Consider the following 19,542-nt stretch of genomic DNA (forward strand, 5'->3'; position numbering starts at 1 on the left):
GTAAGTCGAACACTTTGTAGTAGCCTTTTTCCTAAGACTTCAACAATCTTGTAAGGTCCTTTTCAGTTTGCAGCTAGCTTTCTATTGCCCGACTTCTGAATCCTAATATCATTTCGGATTAGTATATGGTTGTTCGTGGTCAAGCTTCTCTTGTTTACTTTCTGATTGTACCTTAGAGTCATCATTTGCTTTAGTGCTTCTTCTTTGATCCGAGATAGCTCTCGGACTTTGGGGATGAGGTCGAGTGCTTCCTTTTATGCTTGGATATTGAACCCTTCATTGTAGAATATAATCCTTGGAGATTCTTCAGCAATCTCTACGGGAATCATAGCTTCCAAGCCATAAGCAAGTCGGAAAGGTGACTCCCCCTGTTGTGGAATGAGGAGGTATCCGACATGCCTATAAGACCTGAGAAAGCTCATCTGCCCACGCTCTCTTTGCATCTTGTAGTCGGTGTTTTAACTTGGCAAGTATAACTTTATTTGCAGCTTTAACTTGTCCATTGGCCTGAAGGTGTTCTACCGAAGTGAACTGGTATTTTATCTTAAGACTGGCCACCAAGTTCTTGAAGGTTTTGTCGGTAAACTGGGTTCTATTGTCCGTGGTGATAGAGTGGGAAACTCCAAAACTTATAACAATGTTCTTGTAGAGAAACCTCCGACTTCGTTGGACTGTGATGGTCGCTAATGGATCTGCCTCAATCCATTTAGTAAAATAGCCAATTCCTACTATCAGGTATTATACTTGTCCTGAAGCTTGAGAGAATGGTTCGAGAAGATCGAGACCCCATTTTGCAAATAGCCATGGTGAGGTAATGCTAATGAGTTCTTCGGGAGGAGCGACATGGAAATTGGCATGCTTATGGCAAGGTGGGCATTTTTTGACGAACTCAGCTGCTTCTCTTTGTAGGGTTGACCAAAAGAAGCCGGCTCGGATCACCTTCCTAGCTAGTGATCGGGCTCCCAAGTGGTTCCCATATATGCCATTGTGTACTTCATCTAGGACCTCTTTGGTGTTAGAGGTCGGGATGCACTTTAAGAGAGGTGTTGATATCCCTCTTTGTATAGAACATTGTGGATCAAGGTATAACGTTGTGCTTTCCTTATAAGTCTTTGTGCCTCTTTTTCATCTTCAGGGATGATATCAAATTTAAGGTAGTTAACTATGGGAGTCATCCATCCTAAATTTTGGTTGGATATGGACATTATACCCAAGCTGTCATCTCCCCTTGATACTGATGGTGCGTAGAGAGTTTTCTGGATAAGACTTCTGTTATTGCCCCCTGGCTTGGTGCTAGCTAGCGTGGAGAGGGTATCTGCTTGGGCATTTGATTCCCAAGCTATGTGTTGGAACTCTGTTTTCAAGAACTGTGATAGTTGTTCCCGTGCTTCTTCTAAGTACTTTTTCATGTTGGGATCTTTGGCTTGATAAATGTCATTGATTTGAGAAGTTACTACTTGGGAGTCGCTAAGCACTATCAACCTTTCTGCCCTGACTTCTTTAGCCAGCTTCAAGCCAACAAGCAAGACTTCATATTCTGCTTGCTTATTAGAAGCAAGAAACTCGAACCATAGTAAAATCTCTATCTGAGTTCCTTGCTCATTTTCAAAGATTACACCTGCTCCACTTTCGGCTTTGTTGGATGATCCATCTATATATAAGCTCCAAGTTGTCAGACTTTCCTGGCTTTTAATGTACTCACCCACAAAGTCGGTGAGATACTGGGACTTGATTGCTATCTGAGTTTTATATTTCAAATTGAATTCGGACAGTTTCATAACCCATTGTAGCATCCTTCCTACTAGGTTTATCTTTTGTAGAATGTGCTTCATGGGTTGATTAGTTCAGACCTTTATAGTGTGAGATTGGAAGTAAGGTCGAAGCCTTCGGGAGTTGAGGATAAGAGCATATGAAAACTTTTCTATCTTTTAGTAGTTTAGCTCTGCTCCTTGTAAAGCTTTGCTAACAAAGTAGATAGGTTGTTGTTTGTTCTCATCTTCTCGGATCAGAGCGGAAGCTATGGCTCGGCTTGCCACTGCCAAATAGAGGACAAGGTCTTCCACTGTAATAGGTCAGCTGATCAAGTGAGTATAGGAGGTTGTCCCAAAAATGCTTTAAAACCCTAAAAGACTTGTTCGCATTCTTGGGTCCATTCAAATTGACTCCCTTTTTTTAGTATCGAGTACAATGGTAGAGACTTCAACGCTGATCTGGCTAAGAACCAGGATAATGCTGCCAACCTTCCATTTAGTTGTTGGACTTCTTTGAGACAAGTCGAGCTTTTCATCTCTATCATGGTTGTGCATTTATCCGAGTTAGCCTCTATGCATCTTTGAGTGAGCATGAAACCTAAAAACTTTCCAGCCTCTACTGCGAATGTGCATTTTGTGGGATCAAGTCTCATCCCATGCTTCCTTATTGTGGAGAATACCTCAGAGAGATTGGACAAGAGAGCAAAGTTGTCCTTGGTTTTGACAAGCATATCATCCACATATACTTCCATGAATTTTCCTATGTGGGTGAAAATACCTTATTCATTAGTCGTTGATATGTGGCTCTGGCATTTTTCAATCTAAAAGGCATTACTACATAACAATAGTTAGCCTTGGAAGTGATGAAAGAAGTCTTTTCTTGGTCTGGCTTATACATCGGGATTTAATTGTATCCCGAGTATGCGTCCATGAAGGACAAATACCGATATCCTGAGGCTGAATTAACCAGGGTATCAATGCTCAAGAGCGGGTATGGATCCTTGAGGCAAGCTTTGTTGAGGTTGGTGTAATCGACACACATCCTCCATTTTCCATTCTGCTTTTTTACCAGAACTACGTTAGCCAGCGACAACAGATATTTTACCTCTCTTATGAATCTAGCTTCCAACAGTGCCTGTACTTGTTCCTCCATGACCTGCGTCCTTTCTGGACCGAGTTTTCGTCGCTTTTGCTGAATAGGTCGAGAGCCCGGGTAGACGACGACTTTGTGAAACATGAGGTCAGGATCTATACCAAGCATGTCAGAGGCTTTCCAGGCGAAGAGGTCGGAGTTTCTTCGTAGGAGATCCACGAGCTGTACTTTCAGACCTTCTTCCAAGTCGGCTCCTATGCTCGTTGTTTTTTCAATATGATCCCCAATTTGTATTGTTTCTATCTTCCTTTCATGTAGGGTGATGGGTTAAAATCAGATTCCAACATCTAAACTCACCGGCAAGTGTACCGGATCGCATTAAGTAGTAAAACTCACTTAGAGTGAGGTCGATCCCACAGGGATTGATGGATCAAGAAACTTTAGTGGGTGATTAGTTTAGTCAAGCTAACATTGATAATTTGAGTGAAAATTGAAGCAACATAATGTAAATGACAAGAAATTTAAAATTGCAGAAAGTAAATGAACAGAAGCTTAAATTGGCAGAAGCTTAAAGAGCAAGAAAAGTAAATTGGCAAAAATCTTAAATGAGAAGAAAGGTAAATTGCATGAAAAGTAAAGGGGGGCTGGGTGCTGAAAATTTAAAGAAAGCAATAGAGCAAGCAATTGAAGAGATCTTGAGAACAAGTGACAGGAAATTTAAAGTGCAGGAAGAGTAAATTCAAATCACAGCAAGAATTGTAAAATGCAGAATACTTGCAGAAGAATTAAATTGCATAAAAGTAAATTTGAAGCAATTGGAACAGAAGATTTAAATTCAAGCTCAATGTAAACTGAAGTGTGTAATTGCAAAAAGGAAATTGTAGCAGAAGAGGAAATTGTAATAGAGAAATGGAAATTGCATAAAGCTCAATTGAATTCAAGTATAACAGAAATGTAAAATTGCATAAAAGAAAAGGAAGCTAAGCTCTCTACCAGAGCTTTCTACCCTACTCCTAATGCTCTCTAGCAGAGCCAGCCTCCTTACAAAAAATGAAAATGATGCCTTATATAGGCTTTTTACAAAATTAAAATGAAATTAAAACAAATCACAATTTAAATAAAATTCCTATTCTAACTATCTCTTGTGCCTTTGAGTGATGATGTGGGCTTTGGTTGCTTTGGATTTGAAGATAGATGGGTCCGGTTGGCCTTGGTTCAATTGGTTTGGAGGCATGGGTCAAGGTTGCTTTTTGGTTTGAATTGGGTTGGAGCCATGCTCCAGTGGAGCGCTCAGTTAAGCTAGTGAACTGAGCGCTCACTCCCTTGTCCCAGGCTCTTGCCAAGCCTCACCCATATCGCTCAGTTAAGTTAGTGAACTGAGCGCTACATATGCCTTGTGTGCACTTCTCTTCTCTTCATTTGTTGGCCATGAAAAAGTGAAAACATTTAACGTAGCGCTCCTTAGATTTGAGCGTTGGCCTTGTAGTTGAGTGCATCCACATAGCGCTCAGTTAGAGCATTTAACGTAGCGCTATACTTGGAGTGAGGTTCCCTCTTCGAACCACGGTGAGTTCATTTTGGAACCAACAATTTGTGAAGCATAGCGCTCAGTGAACTAAGTTCACGTAGCGCCCTTTCTTTCATTCCTCTTGTTCCCCATTTCGAGCTTTGGGTGTCCCAATTTGAGTGCTTTGCCTTGCTTTTCTTGGTGACCCCTTCTTCGAACCATGGTGAGTTCATATTTGGTTGGTTTTTGGGCTTTAAAGATGACTATCACTTGTGCTTCAATTTCATGTCAAATATAGATTGCCATATATCGTTGGAAAACTCTGAATATCAGCTTTCCAACGCAACTGGAAGCACATCAATTGGACATCTGTAGCTCAAGTTATGGCCCTTTGAACGAGGCATGGTCATGCTGTCACAAGGCTAGAAAAAACCCGAAAAAGTTAACTATTTTAACTTAGCGCTCTCTTCAAATTGGGCACTGGTGCCTTGTTTGAGCGCTACTTGGTCATGGGCCACGCTTTTAAAAGCGTGGTCTAAGGCCTCAAAGTGTGCTATAACTTCAAAGTGTGTCCCAAAACTCTTTTTTTCTCCTTTTTAGCTTATTTTGTGCTTTTTTGCTTCTTTTTCTTCTTATTTCCTACAAAGTTTATCAAATCAAAAGATCAAGGAAATATACCATTTAAACACAAAAGAATGAAATATTTGAGCACTAATTATCAATTTCTTGTATGAAAAAGCATAGAAAAATATGACATGATGACATGTCATCATTGGGGACGTAGTTCCTTTCGAGTTCGAACACCTCCGAGCTCGATGGTGTTGACTTCTTTTCCATTTGGGCTGCCTTTTAAATTAAGGCCTTTATTGTAACACTTTGTTTCCAACTTCTGATCTCCCTTTATGGTGGCGATTTCTTCTGTAGTTGGAAACTTCATGCGAAGGTGAGGCGTAAAGACAACTACTGCTAGTCGGTTTAAAGTAGCTTGACCTATTAAGGCATTATAAGCAGACATGACGTCAACCACAATGTAGTTGACGCTTAACGTCCTTGATCTCGAGCCTTTATCAAAGGTGGTGTATAATGAGATAAACCCCAGAGGTAGAATCGGCGTGTCTCCCAACCTAAAAAGGTTGTTTGGGTACGCCTTTAGATCCTTTTCCTCTAGCCCAAGCTTGTCGAAAGCGAGCTTAAACAGTATGTCCGCCGAACTCCCCTGGTCTACCAAAGTTCGATGGAAATTTGCATTGGCAAGGATCATGGTTATCACTACCAGGTTATCGTGCCCTGGAGTCACTCTTTGTGCGTCCTCTTTGGTGAAAGAGATGGTTGGTAAATCGGAAATTCTATTGTCATCCCCGATTTGGTACACCTCTTTGAGATGCCTCTTACGTGAGGATTTTGAGATTCCTCTTCTAGAAAATCCTCCATTTATCATGTGTATGTGTTGTTCAGGAGTTTGTGGGGATGTTCTTGTCGACCTCCGTCTTCATCTCTTCCTTTTTCTTTGGTTGTCCAATCTTTCAACCAAAAGTACCTGTCTAGCCGATCTTCTCTGGCCAATTTTTCTATGACATTCTTTAAATCATAACAATCATTGGTAGAATGTTCATAAAGCTTGTGGTACTCACAGTATTCTGTCCGACTTCCTGCCTTTTTATGTTTGATAGGACGAGGGAATGGAAGCTTCTCCGTATGGCATATCTCCCTATATACATCTACAAAAACAGAGTGGGGTGTAGTTATGATACCTTCGAAGTTTTTTCGAGTTGTACTCTTCCTTTTTCTTAGCTTCTTTTTCCTTGTCCCGAGTTGGGTAGGACAGGTTGGGCCTCGGGGGAGGCTCTCTAAGTCGAGAATTTTTCTCCATGTTAATGTATTTTTCTGCCCGCTCTTATACTTCATACAAGGAAGTCGGGTGTCACTTTGATATGGATTGGGAGAACGGCCCTTTTCTAAGGCCATTAACCAACCCCATTATGACTGCTTCAGTAGATAGGTTTTGTATTTCCAAGCAGGCTTTGTTGAATCTCTCCTTATAGTCTCAGAGCGTCTCTCCGACTTCTTGTTTAACCCCTAGCAGGCTCGGAGCATGTTTTACTTTGTCTTTTTATATTGAAAATATGGTAAGGAACTTCCTTGCAGGTCGTCAAAGCAAGTTACCGACATGGGAGGTAAGTTATCGAACCACTTCATTGCAGCTTTGGTCAAAGTTGTCAGGAAGGTTTTGCAGCAAGTCACATCAGAGGCATCAGCTAGTTACATCCGACTTTTGAAATTGCTGAGGTGATGCATCGGATCGTCGGTTTGTTCCGTCGTAGAGATCCATGTCGGGAGTTTTGAAATTTCTAGGAACCCTAGCTCGCATGATCTCTTCAACAAGCGTATCTTCGCCTTCTAGAGGGCTTTCCTCCCGATATGCCCGATTGCTTCGTCTTCAGAAGTCGGCTTCTAATCTCAAGGGCTTCTCTTCCAACTCTTTTCGTCGTCGTACTTCTCTTCGTAATTCCCGTTTTGTTTTTCGTTGTCGCTCAACCTCCAACTCGAGTTGTTCTAATCGTCCACGATGGCCGTGAACTAATCCAAATATTTCCGTCGGATTGGGAGGTTCATCTTCGGAAGGGTGGACCTTTGAATGAATCTGTCGTGGATGAGGGTTTCCCGACGTCTCTTCTCTATGGGTGATGTTTGTTCTCTCTTGAGGCAGAGGTAATTCTAACGTCAAGTCGTCATGGTGGGGCTCTGGTTCCAACTTAGATGCCGTGTGACCATCCTCATATTGGTTGTCCACCATACGCAAATGTAGACTTCCAGGTTCCCGGCAATGGCGCCAATGTTCTGAGGGTTACCTGAAACGGTGATTTGGGTCTGAACATGAGGTCCAAACTCTTTATGAGGCAGCATCCGACTTGTGCTGGTGTCGAGGTGCTGTCGTCCGAGTTCCTCGTGAGGAGGTGGGGGTGGTACCTGTAAGAGACTCCGATACTTAAGTTAGCAAGGGATTTAAGTAGGTTTTTAGTAGATTGGGATTTGAATATACATAAGGAGTGTCAGGGTACTTATAGTAGAATAGATAACCAACTTTTTGGGTAGTTTCACCTTTATTGGTGGATAACGGTTTTCTTTATTAACTTTGTTAAGATTTTCCTTCTAGATAGAGTAGAGAGATAGTAGGAGATATTTTAGGATTCAGTTGCCTATTCAAATGTAAAAGAGCTGGTTCTATGTCGTCGTACTCAACCTCTTATGAGGTTGGATAGGTAGAAAGGGGCCACCTTATTTGGTAGACCTTTATCTTTATTGGGTCTAACTTTATATTTTTTGGTCAGGGTATGAACAATATTATCTTTTTTCTATTTTTATTATTTATAAGTATAAATAAGATAAAACAAAAAGTCAAATATTATTAAACTTTTGTTTTCTTAAAAAATTAATAATTGTGTATGTAATCTTTTAAATAAATATATATTTTAATAATATTTTTATATTAAATAATAATCTTTCTTAACAAAAATTATTCAAGTTATTTTAATTTTAATATAAAATAATCTATCATATGTCAAGTAATATAAATAAAATTTAATTATTTTATATTTTATATGTTGTAATAAAAAATAACATCTTAATATAAATTTATTCTATAATAAAAAGTGTTACTGCATACTTATCGATATGTTCTGTATTCATTTATTTAATTAAATATATTATACAAAAAGAGAAATAAACTTACACAGGTTGTAGGACCCGTTTTTTCGTTTTATCCAAATTTGAAATTAATCAATTTTATTTAAGTAAATTTAAACGGGAAGAATTTGTTGCCTATTCAATAAAGATAGTAATAGATTATGCTCTGAATTTTGAGAATTTTTTTATCTTCAACCAACATTAAATTAAATTATTTATTCATTTTCCGCACCCCAGGAAGCATTTTCGTCAGAATGGCACAGGAATAAAATGCACTACCACATACTATGCACTAGATTGATCAACAATTCAGTCATGTGCACTCTAAACTTTTTGAAATAATATGAAACTCCATCAAGAGAGAATTTTACACGTGCTCGATGTTCTTTTATTTCTATTTATTTATTTATTTATTTAATTTTGAAAAGAATCACTAGAATATTAGTAGGGATTATATATATCCCATTTGGTCGAAGGCAACATTTCTATTTTCCTATTTTACCCCTAGTATGTCTTCGTCCTCTACCAACATATGTACCTGATTTCCACTAATAACTACATAAAACGACGTGTTAACAGATTAACCAACACTGCTATTTTACTATATATATATATCTCGAGTTCTATAAAGTGATAATAATCAGAACAAATCATGCAACATTATTCAAGAATAATACAAGTTGTATCACCTGGAGATTGTTGAAAATCAAGCATATTTACCCGAATCCGGGATTGAAGAAAATGTACAAGAAATCCCCATGGCTAAGGAACAATCATCATGTGTGTTCCCCTGTCAATTTGGAACTGATCCTGCTAGTTCATACCCCTAAATAAAATTTCTCATCTAAAATTTTTTTAAGCCTCTAACAGTGACTAGGTTAATGGGATCGACGGAGGATTACCTGCCGGGCACCTTTGCCTCCGCGGCCTTCTGGTTGTCTTGCCCCAGCCTGTTAGGCTTCTATCCTCCAGCCCCACTTCGATATTATTAAGTTGCTGGATCAGTGGAGTGCAAGTTTCATTGGCTACAGATGGCGGAGGGGGAGACGGGTTAACTTGCGCCTTTCTCCTTCCCCGGCCACAGCCATTCCTAGAAGAATTTCTCCTAGTTAACCCTGAATGCCATGAATGGCCTGTAGCTCTCATAAGCCCTCCAAATATCTGAAGGTCTTCTGTCACTTCATGTCTCGATAAAGACGCAAGGCCTGGAAGGATGTCCCTTTGGAAGTCCCTCCGCTGCCTCCCTCTCCTTGCCGGTCCCTTTCTTGCCCGAGTAGGCAACAATTGTGTTGTTTCTTCAACTTTGAGGTCCTCCGGAACAATAGGTTTCGGCATGTAGTCCTCTTCCTTGGTCTCTGTCAGTTTCAATGTCATGGACTCGAAGTAGTCCAATTCCTCCAGAACAATAGTCGAACATCCCTCATTGTCCTCACCATCTTTTCCCCTCGAATCATCACATGTACTCTCGAGATTGTCTTTAGAAGAAGAAATTAAATCTGCAAACCAACTTAGCGGGTCCTGCATTGGACTTTCCAACAAGCTACACATCACACCATCAACTTGATCACAAGGAACCAATGATAAAGCAAAAATTGCCTCTGCGGCATTTCTCATAAGTTCATCCTGTGGCTGTTGTGGCTGTTCAACTTTCTCTTCAGGACCTTCTCCTGATGATAGAGAAGTTTCAAGCTGCTTTTCTTCAGTTATAGTATCCTCCTCAGTCTCGGGAACAGCATGGGCTTCTAGATCTATCTCTGTATGCACTTTTTCATTGGCACTTGGAATAGACATCAAAGAAGCTTCATCATCACTCATACTCAAGTTCAGGTCGATTTGAATCCTAGAGTTGGGCTTTGATGTTGAAGATCTTTCCTTAGTAACAATAGTTTCAGTCACTACTTCATCCAATTCAAGAGCAGCAGCATCCTCGCAAGCAGCATTATCGCAAGGCAAATTAATATCAAATATCCGGGTTTTCCTACTATTTTCCGCCGGTTCTAGATCGCATGGATTACGGATTGGCATGGATGGAGGTGTGTTTGAAGAGACCTCCTTCTTAGGAGAAACATGAGGAATATCAAATATGGGGACACCAAGAATTTTCTTGTTACCAGAGAATTCACTCAACTTCATCCTCCTTTGCTCAATTTCATTAGAACCTGAAACGGAAGGAACAATATGCAAAAATGTTCCGCTAGCCCCCTGGTGTCCACTTTTCCCTTTGTTGGACTTTGAAGCAACATGTGAGAAGCTTGACTCTCCTATAGTTATGCACCTATCAGCATTTTCTACCTCATTCTTACACATTGTCTTTGCTCTTAGCCAAGGCAATACAACATGATCCTCGTGCTCTTTCTCTCCATCCATGGATGAACCATTTGAAAGCAACACATTCAAGTCAATACCTTTTCCAGTCTTCACATCGTTGCAATTTGAATTTGAACCCTTATAGGATTTTGATGAAAGATTGTTGAGGAAATGTTGAGGAATTATCTTACAATCATTATCGTGATTGAGACGGTCATAGCTAATTGAAGAGATGTTTGTTGATGGTTCCTTGGAACAATACGATGACAACCCAGCGTAAAACCCATTCTGTACAGGTACATCACAATGAAAACCCGGGTCAGGCTTTGAATTGATGTTCAGAGGCCAACTAGCTTCCAAAACTCCATTGCTTTGATGCGACTGAGAACTCCTACTCAAGGCATCCAATGCCTTTAAAAATGGAGGTTTCTGAACTGATATCAACTTTTGGTTTAGGTTTCCATTTGCCATTTCCCAAGAAGAAGCCAGATTAGACCAAGATTTAGATAAATCAGATGAAGGTGTAACTGCAAAGAGACTGGGATGCCTGTTAACAGTGTATTCATGATTTCTTTCATCGATATCTAAAGCATTAACAGTCCTTTCCCTCCACAAATCAGCCTTGCTTTGACCAATCAGATAATCAGATGTGGATTCATGAACTTTGCTATGTCCATCTTGCATTGTTTGGGAAGATAAATGTGGTTTCTCTAGTTTCAAGACTTGAGGGATGGATTGTAGATTGCTTTTAACACGCCCTATCAACATTGAAAAAGTAGTTGCTGCTATCGATAAATAAATTATGCAAGAACATACTTAAAAAAAGAAGATACACAAAACAAATGGATTATCTAAATTATAATTTTAAAAGAAGAGGGGGCGGGGGGATATAATTTAAAATTATATGGAGAATTTTATAGTTTCAAACAAGAACAGAACAGAGTACATAACCTATCAGCTCTAAGACACCACAAAATTCCAAGTTCTATCGGCAATTTTAGCAAAATGTAAGACATACTAACCTGGATTCATTATCAGATTTTCTAAGAAATTTCTCTGGTAACCGGATTCAAAATTCAAATATAGAAACTTTTAAAGAAGAATGGTGAGGAGCAGGCAGAGGATTGGAGAAACAAAAATGAAGCAACTCAGAAGACAACTAACCTGTATCAGCCACTGATGGAATCCAACCTTTTCCATTCCCATTGTTCTCCAAATATCCATTACTTTGGACCCAACTATCAGTTCCCTGATGTGAATTGAGGAAATGATCCCTGGATGAACCAAAAAACTGTGTCTTTTTCTTGGTGGCAGACTGCTCAGAGCATTCAGTTGCCACTTGACAGGGATCATGGTTTCGGAGCTCAACATATGGAGAATCATTTGTTTCTTCCACTTGAACAGGTTCATTTAAGTCGACCAAACCATTTCTTCCCAAACATTGCTCCGACTTGGAAGTTTCCCCCAGGGTAACAGTCTTCCCATCATTGCCACAAAAAAGCTTCTCAACACGCTCCTTTCCATTATTACCATTTCTATCAGGAAGAAACATAGCTGGCCCACTAAACTTTTCATCATTAAACTTTTCACTTTCCTCGGTATCAATGTACTCATCAGCAGGGAGCTGAAGGTCAAACATTCGCCTCCTCACTTTTGAGGGTCTAGACTCAAGCAACTCAACATCTTTTGAACTGGACCCATTTGTGGATGGAAATGGTTTGCTTTCTTTGCCGATTCCTTTAATAGACCCCAAAGGAGTATGAATGCCTTCAATAGCCGAAGCGGATGTTTTAGCACAAGTGGAGCTTCCTACAAGAAAATCAGAGATATGTGATTTTTGGCCATCTTCAGTTGTAATTTGAGAAGCCAAGGGACATGTGGAATACGATGCTTCAACAGGTATATGGTTTTTGTGTAATTCTTTCCTTTTAACTTCATTCATCAAATCCCTTTGTATTCTGTATAAACGGTGAAGTTCATATACCTGATTGAAAATATATAGTGTAATCAATATTAACAGGTTCAATACTCGTAGGGGACACATGAAGAAATTGAGCCAAACAAGAAATCACTTGAGTCATAATAAAAGAAAACCATACATCTAAAACAGATTAAACATGTTCATGCAACAACATATTGTATTATTGTCAATAAGTTACTAAGTGGTCAACAACAAATGCAAAATTGAAAATGCCCCATTTTAATAGAACAAGCTCTAAAGAAGCATGAAAGTCAAGGATCAAGCTTCTTTAAAGTGAGGAAATTGGTAAAGTAAGGAAGTAGGAGTTTAATCAAGGTTGTGGGGCTCATACATGATAGAAGTTACAAATTTAATGGTTATAAACCCCTCACTTTATTACTTTATAAATCTCCTCACTTTAGAGGATTTGTTCTAAAAGTCAAATATACAATAAATCGGGCCTCTCTTTTGTTGCTAAATAGACTACTAAGACTCAAAACATAACACCCCAATAACATTATGCATACTATTCAAGTTATAAGGCAACAGATAAAAAGAAACTAAGAAACTAAACCCTCCATACCTGACTCTTAAATGTGGCCTCATGCTCAAGCATCATCTGCTTCACAAAATCCTTATCATACACTGAACACGCATCTGCAGTAGTAGAACTTGGCAGGTAATTATTATAATACTGCCCATTTGTCAGTGCTTTATTCTCTCCATATAAAAGGGGCCAGCCACAACTACTAGATTCCTCATTAAGATCTCTCATTGAGTAATACCCTGAAAAATTCTGGACTTTGGTTCCCATTCCTGGTAATAATGAAAAAGATATGCAAGGGTTTATCACATTAGCATTAATAGTAACATTTACTAATGCTGCTTTGCATCTAACCACAGACACAAGTTCAAAAAAGCAACCAAATAACAAATTACAAATGTACAAAAGACAAACTGAGAACACGAAACATACAATGCGGTTGCATGCAATATCAATTCACCGATGCTTAAGGCCTTCAGTATCATGAATTTAGAGGCCTTGAATATCCACAAATGTGGATGTTATGAGCAAATAGAATATGAATGTGGATGGTATATATCAACTTTAATACTGAAAGTAAATGTGGATTTTCTTCAACTAAAACAGAAGCCATGTAATTAGGAACAACGATAAACTGATTGCTAGCTTTCTAGAGCAAGCAAATAGGCAACAACCTGCTCATAAAGTCATAGCTGAGGCTAATTTCATCTTATCAGAACAAGCATGTTAATTTATGAATAAATATAAAACATCACATTCATTGCATTTGAGACACAGACAAGAAGAAAAAGAGCGCAACACCACAAGCTCTTGAGAAACTTAACCCAACGCTCCTTATGGTGTGTGAATAATATCATATGTACTGAAAAAAGTTGTGAGCAAGGTGCAAAGGAGAGACAGCAAATCCTATGAATCATCATATATTTAACTTAGAAAATCACAACTACATAAACTACCTGTAAAAATTTACAACTCCAGATTTCAGAAGTATCAGAAAATTGTAGCATGCGCAACTGATTCTAATTGTATTAGATACACTGTACTACCACAAGAAGCAGTGACATCAGGGAATTGTTGGTTGAAGACCAATGCATCCCAAGTTAGCTCCAACTTAGGACAGCATGCTATAGACGCAGTATTAGTCTCTAAAGCCTATACTAATGCAACATTAGAAAAATGAAACAACCTTACATTATCCGTGTTGGAAACACTTCATAACATTAAGGCTTAGTTTGGTAAAGTTTTTACTTTTCAAAAATAGCTTATAAAAGCTAGCTTTTAAAAGATGGCTTTTAAAAGTTGTAGCATTTGTGTTTGGTAAATCAAATTAAAAATGGCTTTCAATAAGCACAAGCAACAACAATTGCGTTTGGTAAAATCACTTTTAAAATTTAAAAATACTATAATAGACATAAATGAAAGAGTTAAAGACTTTTTTAATTTTGATAAGCACAAACCAACTTTGAAAAGCTCCCCCTTAGGTGCTTTCAAAAGCACCCCTACCTTTTAAAAGCTGCAAGCATAAACACATGAACTTTTTTATTTACCAAACACAAAACGAGATAAAAAGTGCAAACACCTTTTCAAAAAGCTTTACCAAACCAAGTCCAAATATTGAACAAATGCCAATCGTGTATTCAAAGAATTTTGTGTTGAAAAACTTTAATTTGAACAATAAATATCGGCTATAAATTAGGGCACTTCAAAATATGCCACTTGTATGCCATTGACTTGCAGAATGCAAATGGTAATAACCACAGCCGTTGAATCACATTTAAAATAATCGCATACAACATCTAGAAATTTATCCATTACCCCCAACCATAACAAGAAGCTGAAAAAATAGTAATAAATCAGAAAAACCACAAGTGATACTAACAAATCTACGCAAACTAGATGAGCTTTTATAACACTCCCTCCATTCCCTTTTGTTTGCCATTGTCACTTTTTGACAGACAAAAATCTTCGAGTTAATGAATCGGAGTGACAACGACAGACAAAAGAGAAGAGGTAGTGCAAGTTTATATCCGTGCTGTTCAAAATGCATTAAACCCCGAACTTGGCCAAGTAATCACACGCACTAAGAATTCCCATTACACATCATAGGCTCATCATTGAAATGAGAAATCTCCATTGTAATGGAGCAGTTACAAAACCAGGCACACCATAAAATTCATCCATAATTTGGGGGAACTAAGGTTCTTCACTTCAATTTAGAGTTAAAAAACAATCCAAGGAATAAAAAAAGAAATCAAATGAAATGGCAAAATTAAAATAAGAACATCGAATACAACAATCATACAAACCCACGCAACAATAATCAGAACATTCCAATCCACAAAATTCAAAGTAAAATTAAAATAATAACAAGAAGAAGAAGAAGAAGAATATAGAGCTATGTTACAAGGTTCACTGGAAGAATCGCTCAAACAACAGGTACCAAAAGAATTACTCATCCTAGTCAAAACAAAACTATGTACAAAGTACTAAAATAAAAATTCTCACAAAAAAAAAATATGGAGTGAGAAAAAAACCGAATAAATAAATTAATTAAAACTAAAAAATTTGAGAGAGTATATGAGTAAATTACCTCAAACCCACATCCTCTAATCACCTCCTCTTAAGAAACCCCACAAGGAATTTTTCTACTATTAAGGCACCAACACCATCAAAGAACCGAAAAAGAAATTCAGGACCCCTTTAGAATCAGCAGTAGTTGAAGCCAAAAGGGTAACTAAAACTAAAAGAAAATAATAATAATGATAAAAGGATCATGAGACAAAAATAAGAAAGTGGGGTTGCGGCTTCAACACCATTGAAGAAGTAGCTTAGATCGTAATCCTTAGAAGATTTCGATCTAATGGGCCAGCCACTACCCCCTCTCTCTTGCACTAACACACAAAGAGAGGAGAAAGAAATAGGAAGAAAAGAAAACAAAATTGGTGGTTTATTTTATTTTGTTTTTGTAGTTTTTAATTTTGTTTGGGGTTTGAGAGAGAGAGAGAGAGAGGTTTTTTTAGAGGAGAGAGAAGTGAGAGAGATCCCAGATAAGAAATCTTCACCCAAACAAACGACCTTCTAAGAACAGTGACATGAAATTTGTCAACATCCGGTCCTTTTATTCTCTGCTTTTTATTATCGCTCCTCTATCTTTCTCTCTCTATGCCTCTATTTTTATCCTTGCAAAGATTTCATAAACACAAAATATCAATTATGGATCCCGCTAGACGATTTATACGATGTGTACAATAGGTTATTGAGTTATTAATTTTGGAGTTCACCAAGGATCGAACTCTTGATCTTTCGGATCTAGCGTTCTAATACCATACATGATACCACTCATTCCAAAAGCTTCAACTGATGGAAAAGAGTAACACTAATGATTATATCTCTAATATTTCCTAAACCTCCATTGTACATATTGTATAAATATTCCATTGGCTCCTCATACTTTCCCTATATGTATTAATTATATTTTCTAACAAATAAATAGAATTACGCAAATAATTAAATTTATTATAATAAAATAATTATTTTTTAATGTAATATGATTAAAATTTTCATACATGTAAAATAATATATGTCAACAAGTAATTGTTTGTGCTGCCAATGAGTAATAGCTCAAATGGCATAGTCTCTACATACTTAATTAAGAAGTTACGAATTCGAGTCTCCTATCTTTGGTAAAAAAAAAAAATTTGTTTATGCCTATATAATTTGTTATTTTTTCCTTCAATTTTTTTAAATAGTAATAATATACCTTATGAAAAAAAAATGAAAATAAATTTGACACACTCACAATATAAAAGTATTGCATTATCAATTTATCATATAATTCGTTTAGATAGTTTTTAAAGAATAATCATTTTTTATATAATAATATATGATCAAATATTTCCGTAAAACATTTTTACTATAATAATGCATAAAATTAATCAAAAAGTATGGAATATATATTATGTGCTTTTCCAGGATATCACAAACAATTAATTGGTCATTTCTAGATTCTTTACACTTTCATACTTTTCGCCACTCAGAGTCTCAGATATCAATTTCTACTTTTATATGTAACGGAAAATCCTACAATAAATATTCTTATTATTATTATTAATTGAATTTAATTTAAGATTTTGCTAGCAAATATTATTAAGATACTTGTTAAGGACTACTTGAAGTGGAAAAAGACACTATATATTCGATTGTCAATATTGGTAAACGTATAAAATTTTTAATATATATATATATGACGTGAATATATTAAAACTAAATTTTTTAAAATGAATTATAGCTAATTTTTAGAACTTAATTCGAGTTGACCAACTGAAATGGAAAATTTCTTATTATTTAACTTTTTTTTGTCAATAACAAATAAATACTACTAATTTACTTGAGTCTTTCAAAGTATTAAGTCATATATGTTAACCACTTAAAAAAAAATTATTCAACACCACTGTTTGACCACTATATACTATATAAATAAAAAAATCAATTACCTTTATAGAAATATATTGATCCCACAGTGATATTTATCATCAGTTATAAAGTATTGTTTTATTTCATAAAGTTTAAATCAATTAAGTCTTATTTAGTTGTATAACGATTTAAATTTTAGTATGTCATGACAAATGGTATTTGTTGGATGTTACTTATTAATCAACACATAAGATTTTAAACTCTTTATTTAGTATATAATATAGAATCTGTCACACTCATTATAAGTAGATTTATATAATGTTAAGAATTTACATGAGTAAATAACGTAGATAAACAAATATATATATATATATATATATATATATATATATATATATATATATATTTCATAAAAGCAGATATATCTTATATAATATCGTTAGAGATTCATATAAACGTGAAGAGAATAGCATCAATCATACAAACCATAAATCAGCTCAATCTTGACATAGACTTTGTCAATATATTATATTATATATACATATTATACACACACTTGCGAACATATGATATCCAAGTTTAGGTTCGATCAGAAAATTCTTAACAATAAAATTTTACCCCTAAAAAAAACTGATAGATAGAGGAAAAAAACACTCTAGTCACCATAGCTTTACATGGTATCCAATGTGTTCTGAGAGTTACCTGAAACGTTAAGTCGGATCTGAATGTGAGGTATGGATTCCTTCGAGTGACAGCGTCCGACTTGTTGATGTCGAGGTGCTGCCTATTTCGAGTTTCTTATGAGAAGGTTGGGGGGTGGTACCTTCAAAAGACTCCGATGCTTAAGTTAGCAAGGGCTTTAGACAGGTTTTTAGTAGATTATAACGTGAGTTATACCTAGGGACTCGGGTGTATTTATAGTAGGGTTTGGTGGCCTCTCTGGGGGCGATAATCTAATCTTATCTTATATTTTGGGAGTTTGTTGAGATCTTATCTTTCTTGGTCACTACTTCTAGAAAGCAGTACCTTGCCACGTCGGGGGGTTGGAGCCTTGAGCTCCATAGTCGGTGTCCGACCTCTTCCAGGAGGTCGGCTAGTGTTTGGAGGGCCTTCCTCCGAAGTCGGCCCTTTTTGCCTTTGCGGGTCCTGGCTTCGTACTCGAGTCAGGGTATGAACAGTACCCCTGCTTGAGCCTCGATCTTTTCATAGGTCGTGCTCAAGCATTTTGTGGCTTTGTCTTTGTCGGGCATTTCTTCCCTGAGTAAGTCGGGTGATTGGTCCTTTGTTGGTTTTGAAATTCAAAACATTGCCCTGCTTTAAATGCGGGGCAAGATTGGCGCGACAGTTTCTTTGATTCTTCCGTGCGCTTTTAAAGCTTAGTAATTAGGTTGTTACTCTTCAGCGTTTATAAAAGTCTTGGCGCTTCCTTTTCTTCTTTTTTCTTTCCATTTTCTGCAACTTTCTCCTTCTCCGTTACCCTTTGCGAACGAATTTTTTCCTTCATTTCTTTTCGACTGCCCCTGTTTCCAAGAACTTCTCTTTCTTGGGTTTTTCCAGAGTCTTCCTTCTTTGAAAGGAACGTTCGTGACACTGCTGTTTGACGCGCTCTCCTTCTTCGACTCTCCCTTAGGTTGGTACTTCACTTTCCTTGTTTTCTTACTATTCTTAGGGTGATATTTGGTAAATGTTTGGTTGAAGCTTCGCCTTGTTTTGACATTGGTGGATGCTTGTAGTGATTTCTTGTTTGTCTGATCCCATTTTCAATGATGATTTTTTTGTGTTTCTTTAAAAAGGATTTTTTGCTTGGCTGGCTGTTTCTGGTGATTTTACTTTGCTTCTTATGCTCGCCTTCTTTTGGCTTCCAAACTTTTGCATCTCTTTTGTGGTGACATGCTTGGTAAAAAAAAGGTTCTTTTGGGGTAAAAGAAAGGTTCTTTTTGGGGTTTCAGTACCTTTTTTGTGGGGCTGTGTTTGTATTCGCGTTGCCCCCAAAAGGTGCCGCTGCAATGCGATGACGTCGCAAGGTGGGGGCGCCTTTTAGCTGGGTGGACGCTTTTGGTAGAAATGCTGATTTTTGGTAATGTTGGAAATTACCCGATTTCTTTGCCCTTGCCCGATTTGTTTATGGTAATGATTTCTTTGCTATTTGTACTTGTAGGTATAGCTTTATGTCTCGTAAGATCCTTACGAAAATGTCTACCAAAGTTCTCCCTGGCCTTCTTGACTAGGTAGATTCTATAGTTCTTTCTTGTGTGACTATTGTAGATCGGGAATACTGTGAGC

General features: G+C 37.3%; 2 protein-coding genes across 3 annotated transcripts; both read right to left on the bottom strand.

The window, feature by feature from the left end:
- Positions 1 to 1,034: 1,034 nt before the first annotated feature.
- LOC148564645 (uncharacterized) lies at positions 1,035 to 1,793 on the bottom strand. Its single transcript, XM_088487065.1, has one exon. The coding sequence runs from the start codon at positions 1,791 to 1,793 to the stop codon at positions 1,035 to 1,037; it is 759 nt and encodes a 252-aa protein (XP_088343191.1).
- Positions 1,794 to 8,666: 6,873 nt separating this feature from the next.
- LOC107643600 (uncharacterized) lies at positions 8,667 to 15,950 on the bottom strand. Of its 2 annotated transcripts, none has more exons than XM_016347289.3 (4): positions 15,437 to 15,950; positions 12,886 to 13,118; positions 11,507 to 12,326; positions 8,667 to 11,100 (listed from the first exon to the last, which is right to left on the bottom strand). In XM_016347289.3, exons 2-4 carry the CDS (start codon positions 13,114 to 13,116, stop codon positions 8,909 to 8,911), a joined length of 3,243 nt encoding a protein of 1,080 aa, XP_016202775.1. In that variant the 5' UTR covers positions 13,117 to 13,118; positions 15,437 to 15,950; the 3' UTR covers positions 8,667 to 8,908. The 2 variants fall into 2 exon arrangements, with proteins under 2 accessions (XP_016202775.1, XP_088344447.1); XM_088488321.1 differs by having other exon boundaries at positions 11,507 to 12,151; positions 15,437 to 15,781.
- Between the last annotated feature and the right edge of the window lie 3,592 nt (positions 15,951 to 19,542).

Source organism: Arachis ipaensis, chromosome B5 (genome assembly GCF_059453495.1).
Source record: "Arachis ipaensis isolate K30076 ecotype BB chromosome B5, ASM5945349v1, whole genome shotgun sequence".
NCBI lineage: Eukaryota > Viridiplantae > Streptophyta > Magnoliopsida > Fabales > Fabaceae > Arachis > Arachis ipaensis.

What these genes read in the sequence shown, in the direction of transcription:
- LOC107643600 (XM_016347289.3), bottom strand. Translation starts at nt 13,116, where the DNA reads ATGGGAACCAAAGTCCAGAATTTTTCAGGGTATTACTCAATGAGAGAT. An exon ending in AGGCCACATTTAAGAGTCAG is followed by an intron (nt 12,327 to 12,885) that starts GTATGGAGGGTT and finishes ATTTTCAATCAG; the next exon opens with GTATATGAACTTCACCGTTT. An exon ending in TCCATCAGTGGCTGATACAG is followed by an intron (nt 11,101 to 11,506) that starts GTTAGTTGTCTT and finishes CAATGTTGATAG; the next exon opens with GGCGTGTTAAAAGCAATCTA.
- LOC148564645 (XM_088487065.1), bottom strand. Translation starts at nt 1,793, where the DNA reads ATGCTACAATGGGTTATGAAACTGTCCGAATTCAATTTGAAATATAAA.